The 16,393-nt window shown below is 38.9% G+C and overlaps 1 protein-coding gene across 6 annotated transcripts in view; it reads left to right on the forward strand.

Annotated features, from left to right (window-relative positions):
• Window positions 1-16,393, forward strand: part of LOC140241709 (uncharacterized) — a 188,302-nt gene that overhangs the window by 103,710 nt on the left and 68,199 nt on the right. For all 6 annotated transcript variants that reach the window (XM_072321459.1, XM_072321454.1, XM_072321456.1 and 3 more), the window contains one exon: window positions 9,871-9,987. In XM_072321459.1, the coding sequence (XP_072177560.1) occupies window positions 9,871-9,987 (117 nt within the window). The remainder of the gene's footprint in view (window positions 1-9,870; window positions 9,988-16,393) is intronic.

A 16,393-nucleotide genomic window follows, 5' to 3' on the forward strand; every position in this document is an offset into this window, starting at 1 on the left:
ACTGCTACGACTGTACGCACGTAAACTAACCTGTAAATTATCCTAAGGTTGCAGTCAGTCCCCCTGAGCAGATGAATCACTTCGTTCTGGTCTGCGATTTCACGGTCTCCCCCACTCAGTTTGATCCACTCTTTGGCACACAAAATAGGTTTCGTCTATCTTAGGTTTGTCATAGCCGTGAAATTTTCAAACTTCATCGATGTTACATGCATAATAACGCATCTTAAAAGTTTCGGCAGAGCAGACGACGTAGACGCGTCAACAGGCTCACAGGGGGCGGCCATTTTGACTTGTAAACAATAATTCTCGATACGGATTGGATAACATACATCACATGATCGTTCGCGAATGAATATCGTACATGGCAAAGTGTACATATTCAGCTCCTCAGTGACAAAAAAGTTCACTGTTTCCCCCTAAATTACCAAAATACTGCAGGAGGGTTTGTGTCGAACTTTTTCCTGTAGCCTTTTTGGTTATTTGTTTACACGTAGCTGTGGAGATATTTTAGTGCCGCAGTTGTCGGAACGAAACAAGCGAAAAAACCAGCTCACCCCATGGCCTAATTGTACTACTATGATCGTTGCGCCCGAAGGGATTAAATATGCGTTCTTTATTTTCTTCCGAAAATCTCTTCGCGTTTTGTACATGCGTTTTTGAAAAATATGCGACAGGACTGAATTTGGAAGGTTGTGATCCTTATATACATTTTTACGCAAATCTGTACCTCGTAGACAATTCGGAAATGCACTGTTGTGATGATGAAGAATTCCTGAACACCGATTAAGTAGTTTAACATGCGTTTTTCAACTATTATTTTCACGCTACTGTCAACCGGCGAGATCGCGATGATTTCAGAGCAACATACATACGTCGTTTACCGTAACTTGCGAGGTATTTTACACTGTTGGTGCCCAGCGGGAATGCAATGATTTCATGAATTATTTCGGCTATAATCGTATGTAATGTAAAATTGTTGCGCCCGAAGGAATTAAAAATGCGTTCCTCATTTTTGCGCAAATCTGTGCCTCGTATAACTTCATTGTGAAATGCAGTGTTAAAATTGTGATAATGAACAAACCCAGATCTATTCAAATATTGTTAAATGCGATTGTTTCTTTTCCTGAACACCGATTGGGTAGGTTAAATCATTTTTACGCTACTGTCACCCGGCGAGGTCGCAATGTCGTTAATTATTTCGGCTATAATCATACACACTCATATTTGCTAACCAGCAAAAGAACTGGACGTCGGAACTAAAAATGGAAAGGATATAATGATGAGTTGCACACGCATTCCAATTTTCCATTTTTGGCCACAAGTACTGCTACATGAAAAGTTTTTGAATGCGTTATCTTTTTCTTTTTCTCGTTGCGCTGTGGTCTGACCTAATATCACGCACGCGTATCTCGCGAAAAAGAGAATCGAATGATTACGGTATGTTCAATAATTTAGTAGTAACATCGGAAAGTATTCCTGTGTCTTATCGCGTGGTTTAGAAGAAAACATGGAAGGAACGGTTCTCAGCAAAGCGGGAAAAATACATGGGTAGCGTGAAATTGGTTTCGTTTCTCGCGTGTTTGAAAGCGGCAAGTCAAGAAATGGAACCTCGTTATATCTGATCAAATTGCTTATGTTTTTCTTTATCATGATGCACCGAAATTGTCCTCGTTATAACCGGAATCTCGTTATAACCGAACTCGTTATAACCGATTCATTCTGCCATAGGTTTGCACGGAAAGGAAAACGGGACCGACGCGATCACCTCGTTATAAGCGGTACCTAGTTATAACCGAACTCGTTATAACGGGGTTTCACTGTACTGTTGTACTCATATGACATCACAAGCTGTAGTAGTCTCCTCGTCCTGCAGTTCCAACACAAAAATTTTAAAAATTCATAACTTTTGCATCGCTTGTCCAATTTTCCTCAAACTTTCACTGGTGTGTTCTACTAATATTGCTGCATTCTCTCAATCCTTATGTTTATGAAGATGAACTTGTCCTTTTAACTCTTTATGTGCCATGGTGGAAACCCCCTGTGTGCCAAGTTATTCTGAGACACGAAGGTAGTCATGCTTTGAGAAAGAATTCTGTTTTTCCGATTTGTATAACTTCTACAAATTTCTGTTAAGATGGGCATAATAGTAGGCAAAGTCACAGAGGAATGGCAAGCTTTGTTACGATATAAATTGTATGACGAATCTATTTTCAATTTTTCTTTTGAATGACCAGTTTCTACATTACTGTAAAGGCATGACTTTTGCATATAAAACCGTGACAGAAACTTAGAATGTACAAGCAAATCTGGTTGGGAACATCGCTTGATAGTCGTCCACCACATAGAATGCAAGTCATATTATGAGAGGAACAAAAGCAGGAGAAACGCTTTCATTGTGCCGCGGGATCAGCAGTAATTAGCGGTTTATCGATCGGTCTTGGCGGCTTTGTTTGTTGAGCAGAATATGCGAAGTTGGCACGCCGTCGACTGAGTCGGACGTGCGAACGTGGCACATAAAGAGTTAATACAGAAAGTTTAACCAACAAAGGAAGGTAATATTTGATAGAACCAAATAAATTACAACAATAAATTCCAAGCACAATCAACTTTGCCATGATGAATTTATAGATAGTTAATGGGCCAACATTCCACCTGATGCAGCATACCATTTAAGTTTAAGCAGTCACATGGCAATGTGACATGTGACTTTCATTCTGTAGTGCAGACTCTAATTTGTCACAAACTAGGAGCAGTTGCCCCACAATTTGCCATTACTATAGTTTGTCTTGGGTGTTATCAGAAGCACAAAGAATAAAAAAAAAAAATGTGGACTTGCCTTGCTTGATTTCATTGATGATCTACTTTCAACAGTACTGAATTGTTTGTATATTGGTAAATCTGTCTCATATTAAACTCTTACCTGTGCCTTTATATTGCATTATCCTTTAATGCTGCCCTCATTCCCGCAAAATAAAGAAAGAGAAAGCAAAGAAGGCCCCACCGATGTGTCCTACATCAATCCAGACCACACCCACTATGCCTTTTTTTTTTTTTTGCCTGACAGCAGACATGCTTCCTCTTTCCTTTAGCAACTGTCCCTCCATGTCTCATGTTCTAGGTTGAGCTCTAGCTATCCCGCACATATAATGTACCCTTTTGTCCAGTGTGTTTCCCCCCTCTGACCAGCGTGCGCAAGCCTTCACAATGATCCAGACGCTGTGCTGGCCCGCATGCATCGTGATGGCCTCCTTGGCAGCTACTCCAGCGGCCCAAGGGGTAGACGCTCAAGTGCGGCGGGCTGCCCTCCCCTTGCCCCAGCCCCTTCGATATTTCGTTCCTTTTGGACTCCTTGGGCCCCCACCCCTCCACGCCTGAAATTGTGCCCTCCCTCGGTCGTTTTCCCCCACTGAGACGTTCAAGGCTCAGTCTCGGATGGAGCTTTGTGCATTTGCCTGGTCTCTTGAAGTGAGCTTTCACCCTAATCAGTCCAGGCTTTTTTGGCTATGCTAAATCCGGAGGGAGGCAGATTCCGCCTCCCCCGAGATCTCGGATCAGTGGTGCGATCGCGATGAAATTTGGCAAGCGTGACACCCACGTCAAAATCTACAAGATTGTGTTCTGAGAGTGTTTTAAATTATCAATTTCTAATTGTAATTATGTAATTATGCAAATTAAGGTCAATAGTCTTTTTATGCCTCGGCCACGAAGTGTCGCCGGAGGCATTATGTTTTCGGGTTGTCCGTCCATCCTTCCGTCCGTAATCAGTTTTGTGGACAGCGTATCTAAAAAACCGTTACAGGTACCCTAATGAAACTTGGCATGTATATGTATGAGTGGGCGAGGTTATGCCTATCAACTTTTGGGCGCACATGCTCAAAGGTCATTTCCCCCATATCTATGCAGTGCATGAAGGTATTTTCTTAAAACTTAGCGTATACATGAACTACCAAATAAAGATTCTCCAGAGAGTTTCATGTCGTGAGGTCCAAGGTTGAGTGAAAATGTTAGAATTTCACTTTTTATGCCTCCGCCAACGAAGTGGCCGGAGGTATTATGTTTTCGTTATGTTTTCATTATGTACAAATGTACGTACGTACATCGATATCTCAAGAACCGTGTGGTGGTTTTACATCAAACTTGGTATGAGGGTATATCCTGGGGGGATAATACTTTGTTTTGATTTTAGGGTCACGGGGTCAAAGGACAAAGGTCACAGGTTATTTTGTGGGGAAAAAAGGTTGAAATTTCATGTTTTTCTCCATATCTCGCAAATGGTTCAAGGTATCTTCATGGAACTTAGTATATATGCATGTACCGATGGGCAGTGATTATCTAGGGAAGTTGGGGGTCAAAGGTCAAGGTCAACTCCTCAAAATATCACTACTTTCCTTATATTTATGCAATGCCTGAAGGATTCTTTTTTAAACTTGATGTATGCATGTATTACCCAATATATATTCTGTGGGAAGTTTCTTGCCAAAAGGTCAAAGGTCAAGTGAAAGTGCTAAATTGCACTTTTTATGCCTCCGCCACGAAGTGGTGCCGGAGGCATTATGTTTTCGGGTTGTCCGTCCGTCCGTCCGTCCGTCCTTCCGTCCGTCCATAATGAATTTTGTGGACAGGGTAACTATCAAAACCTGTTGAGGTATCCTAATGAAACTTGGCAAGTATGTGTATTAGGGGATGAAGTTGTGCCTATCAACTTTTGGGTGCACATGCTCAAGGTCAAAGGTCAAAAGGTCAAGGTCAAATACATAAAATTTCACTATTTCCACCATATCTATTGAATGCCTGAAGATATTTTCTTGAAACTTAGTGTATACATGTATTACCCAATTAAGATTCTCTGGTGAAAGTTTGCGTCATGAGGTCAAAGGTCAAAGGTCAAAAGGTCAGGGTCAAATACATGAAATTTCACTATTTTCGCCATATCTATTGAATGCCTGAAGATATTTTCTTGAAACTTAGTGTATACATGTATTACCCAATTAAGATTCTCTGGTGAAAGTTTGGGTCATGAGGTCAAAGGTCAAAAGGTCAAGTAAAAATATCAAAACTTCTTTTTTTTTTCTCCGTGCCTTGGAAAATTGTTCAAGGTATCTTCATGGAACATAGTATATACATGTACTGACTGGAAGTGATTATCTAGAGAATGTAGGGTTCATGGGGTCAAAGGTCAGGGGTCAAAGGTCAAGTGCAACACTTCAACATTTTACTATTTCCCTCATATTTATGCAATGCCAGCAGGGTTATTATTTTTGTACACTTGGTGTATGCATGTGTAACCTAATAGAAATTCTCTGGAAAGTTTTTTTTTTCTTCTTTTTTTTGCCTCAAAGGTCAAAAGGTCAAAGATCAAGTGAAAGTGCTGAACTAACTTTTTCCTCCATATCTCGAAGTGGCTCAAGTTATCTTGAAACTTAGTACATATTATGCATGTTCTACCTGAAAGTGATTATCTTATGAATTTTAGGGTCAAGGGCCAGATGAAAATGGTAACAATTTACTATTCAATTCAGAAATTGCACTTTTTCTCCACACCTGTACCTTGAAAATTACTCAATGCCTAAATGTATGAATGGGTCAAAGTCAAGTTAAAGTCCTTAAATCCCTAGATACATGCTCTCCTATTCATCCAATTAAACCTAGGTCAAGGAAGGTGAACATCCAACACATTTGTGACAAACTTGTCATTTCAATATTTTGCCAATTTTGTGAAAATGTAATCACACATTGTCCACATGTACTATCTAGACCTATTGGGAAAATCATGCATTATGGCGGAGGCATACCAGTCGCCAAAGCGACATTTCTAGTTCCTCCATATCTCGAAAGTAACTCAAGGTATCATCATGAAACTTACATATTTATGCATGTTCTACCTAACAGTGATTCTCTTTGGAACTGTGAGGTCAAAGGTCAAAGGCCAGGTTTAGATAATACTATTTTACCATTTGATACTGAAATTATACTTTTTCTCAATACCTTGAAAATTACTCAATGCATAAACTTATAAAAGGGTCAAAAGTCAAGTAAAAATCACCAGATCCCCTAATACCTGCACTCTAACGTTTTAATCATTCATCCAGTTGAACCTAGTTCTAGGAAAGTTAACATTCAGCACATTTGTGGCAAACCTGTCATTTTAATATTTTGCCAATTGTATGAAACTGTCATCACACATTGTCAAGACATTGTACTATAGACCTATTAGGAGAACCATGCATTATGGCGGAGGCATACCAGTTGCCGTAGCGACATTTCTAGTTTCTCCATATCTCACAAATGGTTTAAGGTATCTTCATGGAACTTAGTACTATATGCATGTACTGACTAGCAGTGATTATCTATTGAATTTAGGGGTCATGGGTCAAAGATCAGGGGATCAATGGTCAGGGTCAACTCCTCAAAATTTCACTATTTCCCTCTTATCTATGCAATGCCTGCAGGATTTTTCTTGAAACTTAGTGTATACATGTATTACCCAATAAAGATTCTCTTGGAAGTTTCTTGCCAAAAGGTCAAAGGTAAAAGGTCAAGTGAAAGTGCTAAATTTCACTTCTTCCTTAAACTTATAAAAGGGTTAAAAGTCAAGTAAAAACCCTCAAATCTCCAAATACCTGCACCCTTATACAATATAGCCATTCATCCAAGGTAATTATGTGGAACTGTCATCACACATTGTCAAGACCAATTAGGAGAACCATGCATTATGGCGGATGCTTACCAGTCGCCATAGCGACATTTCTAGTGTAGCCTAAAACCATTGAGAGGTTCAAAATCTATCGCGGGCCGCGCTAGACAGGTAACTGCTGTACACAGGGTCTTTAACAGGGCTTTTCTCGGGGGATTTTTCAGTGGCCGCTAAGGCAGGTTTGACTGTACAGTGGACTCCCATTATAACAAAGTCCTGGGGAGCGGCAATTTTCTTTCATTGTATCGAACTTTCATTATATCTAAATTTCGTTATAACCAAACAAATAGGCAATGAAAAACACAGAGAGGATTATGTTGTGGCCTGAATTTTTATTTCGTTATAACCGTGTTCGTTAAACGGGATTGCACTGTAATTGTCAAAGGAAGAGGAAGCATGTCTGCTGTCAGCCAGTTTTTATAGGGTATAGTGGGTGTGGTCTGGATTGATGTAGGACACATCATCAGTGGGGCCTTCTTTGCTTTCTCTCTCTTTATTTTGCAAGACTCAGGGCAACATTAAAGGATAATGGAATATAAAGGCACAGGTAAGACTTTATCACTTTACAAATAAGATGATCATTACTGATCCTCCTCATCAAAACCTGGCTGTGCTGGAGTATTTAATTTTAAAGGGGATGGCTAGTAACTGATCAGTGGGAATGCTGTGGGATGATTGTTCCAATTCTTGTGGGATTCATTTAAGAGTACATTATATATCTATTGTTGTGTGAAAATTATTTACTTCAGAATGTTCTTATATTCAAGTAATGTGCAGTTTAATGCCCCGTCACTGTACAGGCATGCTAACCTGGAAACATTGATTTTTAGCTCCATGTTATTAGCTCACCTGAGCCAAAGGCTCAAGTGAGCTATTGCGATCGCCCTTCGTCCGGCGTCCGTCGTGCGTCGTCCGTCGTGCGTAAACTTTTTACATTTTCATCTTCTTCTTGAAAACCCCAAGACCGATTTTCATCAAACTTGGCAGGTAGCATCCCTAGGGGGTTAGGAATTCAATTTGTTAAAATGGGCACCATGCCCCACCCAGGGGGGCCCAAACCCCCCAAAATCAAGGAATCTGTAAATATCTTCTTCTCTGGAACCAGAAGTGATAGAGCTAAGTTAATACTATGAGTTGGTACATTGATGACTGTAGTTTCAAGTTTGTTCATGGCAGAATCAGGGGTGCCCCCCCCCCCCCCCTTGGGACCCAGGGGAGAGGGGTGGGGAGGGGTCCTAATGGGGCCTAAATTGTACATTTTCATCTTCTTCTTGAGAACCCCATGACCAATTTTCACCAAACTTGGCAGGTAGCATCTCTAGGGGGTTAGGATCTCAATTTGTTAAAATGGGCACCATGCCCCACCCAGGGGCCCCAGGGGGGCTCAAACCCCCCAAAATGAAGGAATCTTTAAAAATCTTCTCTAGAATCAGAAGTTATAGAGCTAAGAAAATACTATAAGTGAGTACATTAATGACTGTAGTTTGTTCATAGCAGATGCAGGGGTGCCCCTCTTGGGGGCAGGGGGGGGGGGGGGGGTTGGGAAGGTCCAAATGGGGGCCTGAATTGTACATTTTCATCTTCTTCCTGAAAACCTCATGATGGATTTTCGTCAAACTTGGCAGGTAGCATCCCTAGGGGGTCAGGATCTCAATTTATCAAAATGGGCACCATGCCCCACCCAGCGGGCCCCAGGGGGCCCCAATCCCCCCAAATTAAGGAATCTTAAAAAATTTGGGCCCTTATTGTACATTTTCATCTTCTACTTGAGAATGCCTGGTCAAATTTTAGTAGAGCTGTGAATAATTTAGATTAGTGACTGCGTGAAAGGTGAACTTGCGATACTCAGGTGAGCGCTAGACCCGCGGGTCTCTTGTTGATATTTGAAGTGTATGTCACATGATATTAGATGTCACTGCAGTATTAAATTGCATTCCTTATGCTTACACTACTACAGGCAAAGTGTATAGAAGCAACAACAACAGAAAAAGTGTAATTGAAAAGTGTTGCGAGTAATTCTACTAAGCTAAACACACTAGTTTCCTTGTATTTGACGGGTCAAGTGGACTGAAATCTAGTTTAGCCCGGAGTACAGGGTATCCTGCCACTTCAGCCGCCCATGCAAGCTACTATTTGTACTACTACAGTTGACTTGTAGTAATCTGTGCTTTGTCACCTCTCCTTATCTTCTTCTACCTCCTTGACTTGGCCACTGTCATTATAATTGTCGTTGTGACTGTTATCACTTGATGAATTTGTGACATCAAAGTCTAATCATACATTGAACGTTTTAATTCTTCATCAGAGAGAGCTGAAACCAAGAAACAGTGCAGATATTACACCCGCTTGCATGAATATACAGGCGTTATGACTGACTGCACCAATGAATCACTGCACTCATAGAGATTGTTTTATATGTAATGATATTACTATTTTCATCTCGGAAAAGACAGCTGCTCTGGGTCAAAAACCTGTGATGAAAATCAATCTGTTTTGTCTTGTGATTTCTTCATGGCGCCAATATTTTGTCATAAGTCATATTGATCACCCATTTCAGGCGACATTTCCCTTTGCTCTGACACCCTTCATAAGTTTGGCTTCTTGTTCCAATGGCTGAAATTAAAAAGAATATTAGGTATTTCTTATTTCATCTCTGGCTATGTGATTGTAAATTTAGACATTTGCCCAATTGTCTTGGAAGTCCATATTCACAAATATGCTTGCAAAATGAAAATTGTTTCTGGTATATGAAATTAAGTCTATTGTCTGTTTCTGCCCTGAGATAGAGAGAGAGCCATGTTTCCTTACATGCCGCCTCACGACGTACACAAGTATGAATTATTCATATGTACAATGTATTCATGGGTCGAACCGCTTAGGGTATGCCAATGTAATGTGTTAATGTTGGCAATACAGGCAGCTGCCATAGGCAGGCAGTGCAGGCTGGATACAGATTCGAGCAAACTGCTGACATGCGTACTCATGCATATTCATTGGATGCAATGTCATTGCAAGCACTGTGGTTGCTGATTGGCAGCTACCTTTTCGGTAGCAGAATCGGTGAGAAACAACATTCAAGATAAGAAATTCATGTCAGATTTATAAAACTTCTGCTTGTTTGAGATTTGAGGAAAATTTTGGAGCTGGTATCACTCTCTTTCCTCCCAATATTCTAGCTGGAAGAAGCACAAGCATCCCAAGCCTTAATGACACAGAAGCAGGAGGAGTCTAAATCAAGGATGGACAAGTTGATGGAAGAGCTTCACCATAATAGGGAAACTCAGGCCAAACAAGTATGTTGCTCTCTGACATACGTTTGTAGGCCCTGTAATATATGCCCTGCATTTCAAAACCAACCTTGTCAGCAACTTTATATTTTTTTTTTATGCCTCCACCACAAATCGTCGCCGGAAGCATTATGTTTTCGGGTTATCTGTCTTAGTAGACTTGCTAAGGGGGTAAACGCTGCATTTTTTAGTACAAATGTCCTACTTGGCACAGATGTTCGCTAGGGCAATTGAAAAATTTTCATCTAAAGAAACACTCTGTATCTATGCAAATAAGCCTTAATTTGCATAATTTATGCAGAAATACATATAAAAATTATTAAAAAAAATATATGTGCATCCAGCAGAAATACCTAATTTGTTAGAAGTATTCTATAGAGTAAGTGGAAACAATTCTTGCAAAATTTGATTTCATACCTATGTAAATAAACAAAATTTGCATTATTACGCAAGTTATTGTGCAAAAATCTGCATTTTTGAGAGAATTTCTAAACTATTAAGCACTGGATCTTGTAATACAAAGTTTGAAACTGGGATGGATGTTCCTTGGATCAAAAGTAAATGATTCATCTGAAGAGACAAACGGTCTCTATGCAAACAACCTGTTATTTGCATAATATGCATATCAATACCTACACATCCACAGATAGCCAGAACAAACAAAAAGCCTTAATGTGACAATGTCTTAAATCGCTTTGAACTTAATATCCAAAAAGCTAATAGAATAAGACGATATTCTAACAACACTTTACAGTTGCTTAAATTGTTTCCATACTATTTAATTAGGTGATCCGAGTATCCTCTCGGATCACCTTCTGTATCTGTACTGATTCTTTGTTTTTCTTCTTCTTCTTTCTCCTCAAAAGTTGTGCAGACGTAAGCTCAGAAAGTCCTCTACCTATCAATTTCAAACTCATACCATGTATGTTTCATGTCCCAAAGACAACAAATCTAATGTATCATTGTGATCAGTCGACCGTGACGTCACTATGACATCATTATATGAAAACACATTCTCAATCATATCTCATTAATGGAATGAAATTTTTCAATGAAATTTACGTCACATATATTTCAAGTTATGCGCATTCTACTCATGTTCTAAAAATTCATATTTTCTCTTAAAACGTGCGCGTAAGCGCGCGTTGAAATATTGGTATGCTCAAATCGAGCTCAAATTTTTTTTGCACACGTTTCAGACCATTTGGAGCATTTTTTGAAAAATTGAAAAAAATTGGACGGAGGCGTGCGCGCGCGCACATATCCGCACGCACAGCTCATATGCAGTAGAAATTTCCCGTTTTTTCACACTTATCGGATGCCTGAAATGTCAAGGAATATTTCTACCAAGTTTCAAGTCAATCCGACTCAACATGACGTCATACGGGCCCGTCAAAGTTGAAATTCTGCGCGCGCGTCAATGGCGATATACTGTGCAACAATGCCAAAAAACCGCCAATTTTAAATTTGATTTTACTCGTCAGGATGGACGATGACCCCCCATTTTCTTTACATATTCTGAAAGCTGATGAGTTGTACATGTCATTTCATGGGTTGGCAATGCTGGAAAAATGATTAAAAGATATCAAATTTCTTAATAAAATAAAAAAAGTAAATTCTCAAAATGACGTCATCAAATTTCAAGTTCACTCGAGCGTATCTCACTTATCCTTTGCCAATTTTCACCCAGATTTCAGTATGTTGTAGCTTATTAAATGTTCTTTCATTAATGTAATAACAACATTTTGATTGGATGACGGCATCACCTCGTAAAAATGGATTGAAAGTAATCTTGTCAAATTTGACCAGTTTACGTGTTATCTCTATGGGAGTGCAGTTTTTCTGGAAATGAAAATTGACATGACTGTCCTTTTCGAGCACTAGCTCACTTATGCTTTGGTGAATTTCTCCCAGATTTTAATATGTTGTAGCTGAGACTTTGGGCTATCGTAAGTGTGCCCTTCATTTTTTCATACGGTGTCGCGATCACGTCCAAAAACTTGGTTGAAATTAAAGCTTATCTTCGATGTATTTTCATATTCCTTTTTGCAACTTTCTTTGCAATAACTCAAGAAAAACAAGCCCTATCAGCCCAATATTTTGCACATGTTTAGTTCATGTCACGTACATTATTTCATAAGATAACAACTACTTGATCGGACACCATCTTGGGTATGTAAATTAGGGTCAAAGGTCATAAATGTTTTATCCTGTATCTTGGTGAATACATGTCCTATCTTTCCCATATTTTGCACACGCAAAGACCATGTTACAAGAATCATTTCACAAAATAACCACTTTTTGCTCAGATGCCATCTTGTCTGTGCAAAGTGGGGTCAAAGGTCATATGTACTTCTTTCTCTATCTTCGTTATGACGTTTTATCTCTATGGGAGGGAATTTTTCTAGATGTGAAAATTGACATGATTGTCTCTATCGAGCACTAGCTCACTTACCCTTTGTTGAATTTCTCCCATATTTTAGTATGTTGTAGCCAATTTAATACTCTTTAAGTTTTGTTCAATCAAAGTTTAATCAGATGATGTCTTCACCTCATAAAAATGGATTGAATGTAACCTAGTGAAATTTGACCCATTTGCGTGTTATCTCTATGGGAGTGCAGTTTTTCTGGAAATGAAAATTGACATGATTGTCTTTATCGAGCACTAGCTCACTTATGCTTCGTTGAATTTCTCCCAGATTTTAATATGTTGTAGCTGAGACTTTGCGCTATCGTTATGTGTCCTCCGTTTTTTCATACGACATCGACATCACGTCGAAAAACTTGGTTGAAATTAAAGCTTATCTTCGATGTATTGAGATATTTCTTTCTTTCTGCAACTTTCTTTGCAATAACTCAGGAAAAACAGCCCCTATCACCCTCATTATTTGCACATGCTTAGTTCATGTCACGTACATTACTTCATAAAATAACAACTACTTTACCGGACACCAACTTCGGTATGCAAATTAGGGTCAAAAGTCATAAATGGTTCATCCTGTATCTTGGTGAATACATGTCCTATCTTTCCTATATTTTGCACATGCAAAAACCATGTTACAAGGATCATTTCATAAAATAACCACTTTTTCCTCAGACGCCATCTTGGGTGTGCAAAGTGGGGTCAAAGGTCAAATATACTTCATTCTGTATCTTCGTTAGTGTATACGGAATTTGGTACCAAAGATGGCAAGTCTGACTCCCTTTTCTAAATGAGAATCCAAACATCACACGGCCAATGTCCCCTCAACACCGATGAAACCTGTATGGTCATGCCTATTTGGATCAGGACTCAAATCATTGATTTCCGAACAGATCGGATCACCTAATTTGTCAGTGTTGACAAATTCCAAGTCTAGTTAACTTAGGCATTTTATGCACAAATTATGTAAATAAGTACATCGGATGTGAAATTTCAAACCATATTGATCTTTGAAATGATTTTTGCTATCAATTTTCCCTCATTGCATAATTGCTTTGCAGGGTGGGAAAAATAGCAATCGATAGTGACACTCTTAAAATATGATTATGCAAATCTAACAGTAGGGCCTACATATGAACAGGTGCAAATCGGAACAATATTGCTTACAAAAGGACTGTTTTTCCCTTGCAAACAGTAGGCCTACACAACTGAGGTCATGGTTAGAAAATCATTACTAAAAACACTACCATAGTGAAAGTGTGAATTCTGATTTTCATTGTACATGTATTTTGTAGGCAATCAAGCGAATAAGAGGCTTTTTACATCAAACTGATTATAAATTTGTGCAAATTATGTGGATGCAAGGGTATCTGCACACAATAAGAACTTACAAGCCTGACTTAAAAACAAAGTCTGTTTCTGATTTTTTTTTTTTTTTTAATGTTAACTCAGTATACTATGAGCTACTATGGCATGGAAACTATGCTAGGAAATTTATACACAATAACATTTTGATAAGGCAATAATATGCAAAACTTTTCATGTGAACAATAAAGGAAATGTTATACTTTAAGTCGAATAATCTCAGCCTCTGACTTAAAATCAGTCAATTTCAACCATAAATCAAAGCAGAAATAATATGTTCATAGCCATAAAAGAGTATATCGTCGCTGGGGCGACAAGACCTCGTATCTCAAAAATGTTAAATGTTCAGGAGAGCCAAAAAACATGGCGGCCAAAGCACTATACTGAATGGGATAACCGTTCCTTTGACATGCCATGGTGGCTTCATTTTTGGGGTAAGACAGCTGGGATTTGGACAGGACATCACTTAACCGATTATTTGACCACTAATGCAAAAAAGTCATTTTCACCAAAATTTGAGATACAAGGTCTTGTCACCCCAGCGACGATATTTGATGGCTTTTACAATTACTAGGATGTGATTTGTCAACAGATCGTCACAGGCTACTGTTTACGAGAATCGTAAATGTCATATTCTCCCTGGTTGTGATTGTTTTCCAATGGGATAATGTGTGATTGTTTTCCAATGGGATAATGTAACTCCCTGGCGGTCCAAAGAATGTTATATTCCACCACATATCAGCTAATACCTGTATAGATGATCATGACCTACATGATCTTGAAGCTTTTTCCAAAAAAAAAAAATAATTATGTTAACTGGTTTAGTGTAAAGATGTCAGAGGTTGAATTAAAAGAAATACACAGGTAAAAATATAAAAGGTAAGAATGTCAGAGGTTATACATGCGTGCATCAAAATTAACTTCCATGCGACCCATACATTAAATGTAATGATGGTGATGACTATACCATGTCACCAGGGTTCTCGCCAGGAATTTCTTCACGCTTGTCGGCATTTATGCGCGCTGTTCTGGGGGTGGGTACGGGAGGGGGGTTCCCCCTCCCTCGCGAAGCGCGGAAGCCTTCGCTAATGCTCAATACAACACAGATAAATCGCCGCTAAAATGCCACTAAATGCGACATTCTCACGGAGATGTAATGAACGTTGTGAGGGGCATATTCTCACAGAAACAATGCAGAAACTCCATACCTTATGTTAGCGGCAGTTCCTAAATAATACCGACCGGTAAATGAAAGAGAAGTAGGTGTCAATGGTGGAGGTTCCGATTTCTTGTAGGCCTTTCCTGTTTCACTGTTGCAATAATTAGCCGCCTCTGCATCGCAACAACGCGCGCCGTGTTGCTTTCTCGCCGTCTGCTCGACCACGTGGTAGGCCTATTGCATGCAGATGCGCGAGAAGCGATCGAGAACTTTCGGGACATCGTTGCACTTTCCTTTCTGGGTATACTGCGGTAGTTTGGCCGTGACATCAAAGAGATATCCTACAATTTTAAATGTAATGATGGTCATTATTCCGAAGGTTTGTTTAATCATAAAATGAAACGATTCATTACTGAGTACTTCGAAGGTTTGTAATCGAAAACAACAACAACACCAAAGGTCGGTACTACAGATGAATGTTCAACATAAAACTGATTTCGTTCGAAGATTAACAAGCATTTTTTCTTTATTATTTTCCGATCAACGAACCTTCAGAAAGGAATCTATCATCATCATCGTTATTGTTTCAGAATAAAAAACCTTCAGAATAAGAAAACACCGTTTTGGGGCCGTTGTTGTATTCCGAAATTATACTGGCAGAACATTCGAAATAACAAAACTGATTTCGTTTGGATATAAACGAATATTTTCTCCTTTATAATTTTTCTATTAACGATCATTCAGAATTAAGAATGTATTATTTTGCCATTATTCTGTCGGAGTAACGAACCCTGAGGGTAAGAAAACTATAACCGTTTTCATTTCTTCTTTATCGTTTTCCGATTAAGAATCTAAAGTATTATCGTTATTCTTTCGCAGTAACGAACCTTCCAGAGTTAAAGAAAACTAACAGTTTTGGGGCCGTCGTTTTATTCTGAAATTTCACTGACGGAAACGTTCGAAATAACAAAACTGATTTCGTTGTGAAATGAACGGACATTTTTTAAAATCATTTTTGGATTAACGAACCTTCAGAATAAGGAATATAGCATTGTTTTATCATTAATCTCTCGGAGTAACGAACCCTAAGAGTAAGAAAAGTGCAACTGTTTTTTTTTGGGCAGTTGTTTTATTCCAAATTTCACTGGCAAAACGTTCGAAATGACGCACTGATTTCGTTTTGAAATTTACGGACATTTTTCTTTATTCAATTTTCGGTTAACGAACCTTCAGAATAAAGAATCTACAATTTATTATTTCATCATAACTACTTCTGTCGGAATAACAGACCCTTAGAGTACGAAAACACGCTGTTTTGTGCCGTCGTTTTATTCCGAAATTTCACTGGCAGAACGTTCGAAATAACAAAACTGATTTCGTCGTGAAATGAACGGACATTTTTTCTTAATCATTTTTGGATTAACGAACCTTCAGAATAAAGAATCTAGCATCATTTTATCATTAAT

The sequence above is a fragment of the Diadema setosum genome, chromosome 18, assembly GCF_964275005.1.
Source record: "Diadema setosum chromosome 18, eeDiaSeto1, whole genome shotgun sequence".
NCBI classification, from domain to species: domain Eukaryota; kingdom Metazoa; phylum Echinodermata; class Echinoidea; order Diadematoida; family Diadematidae; genus Diadema; species Diadema setosum.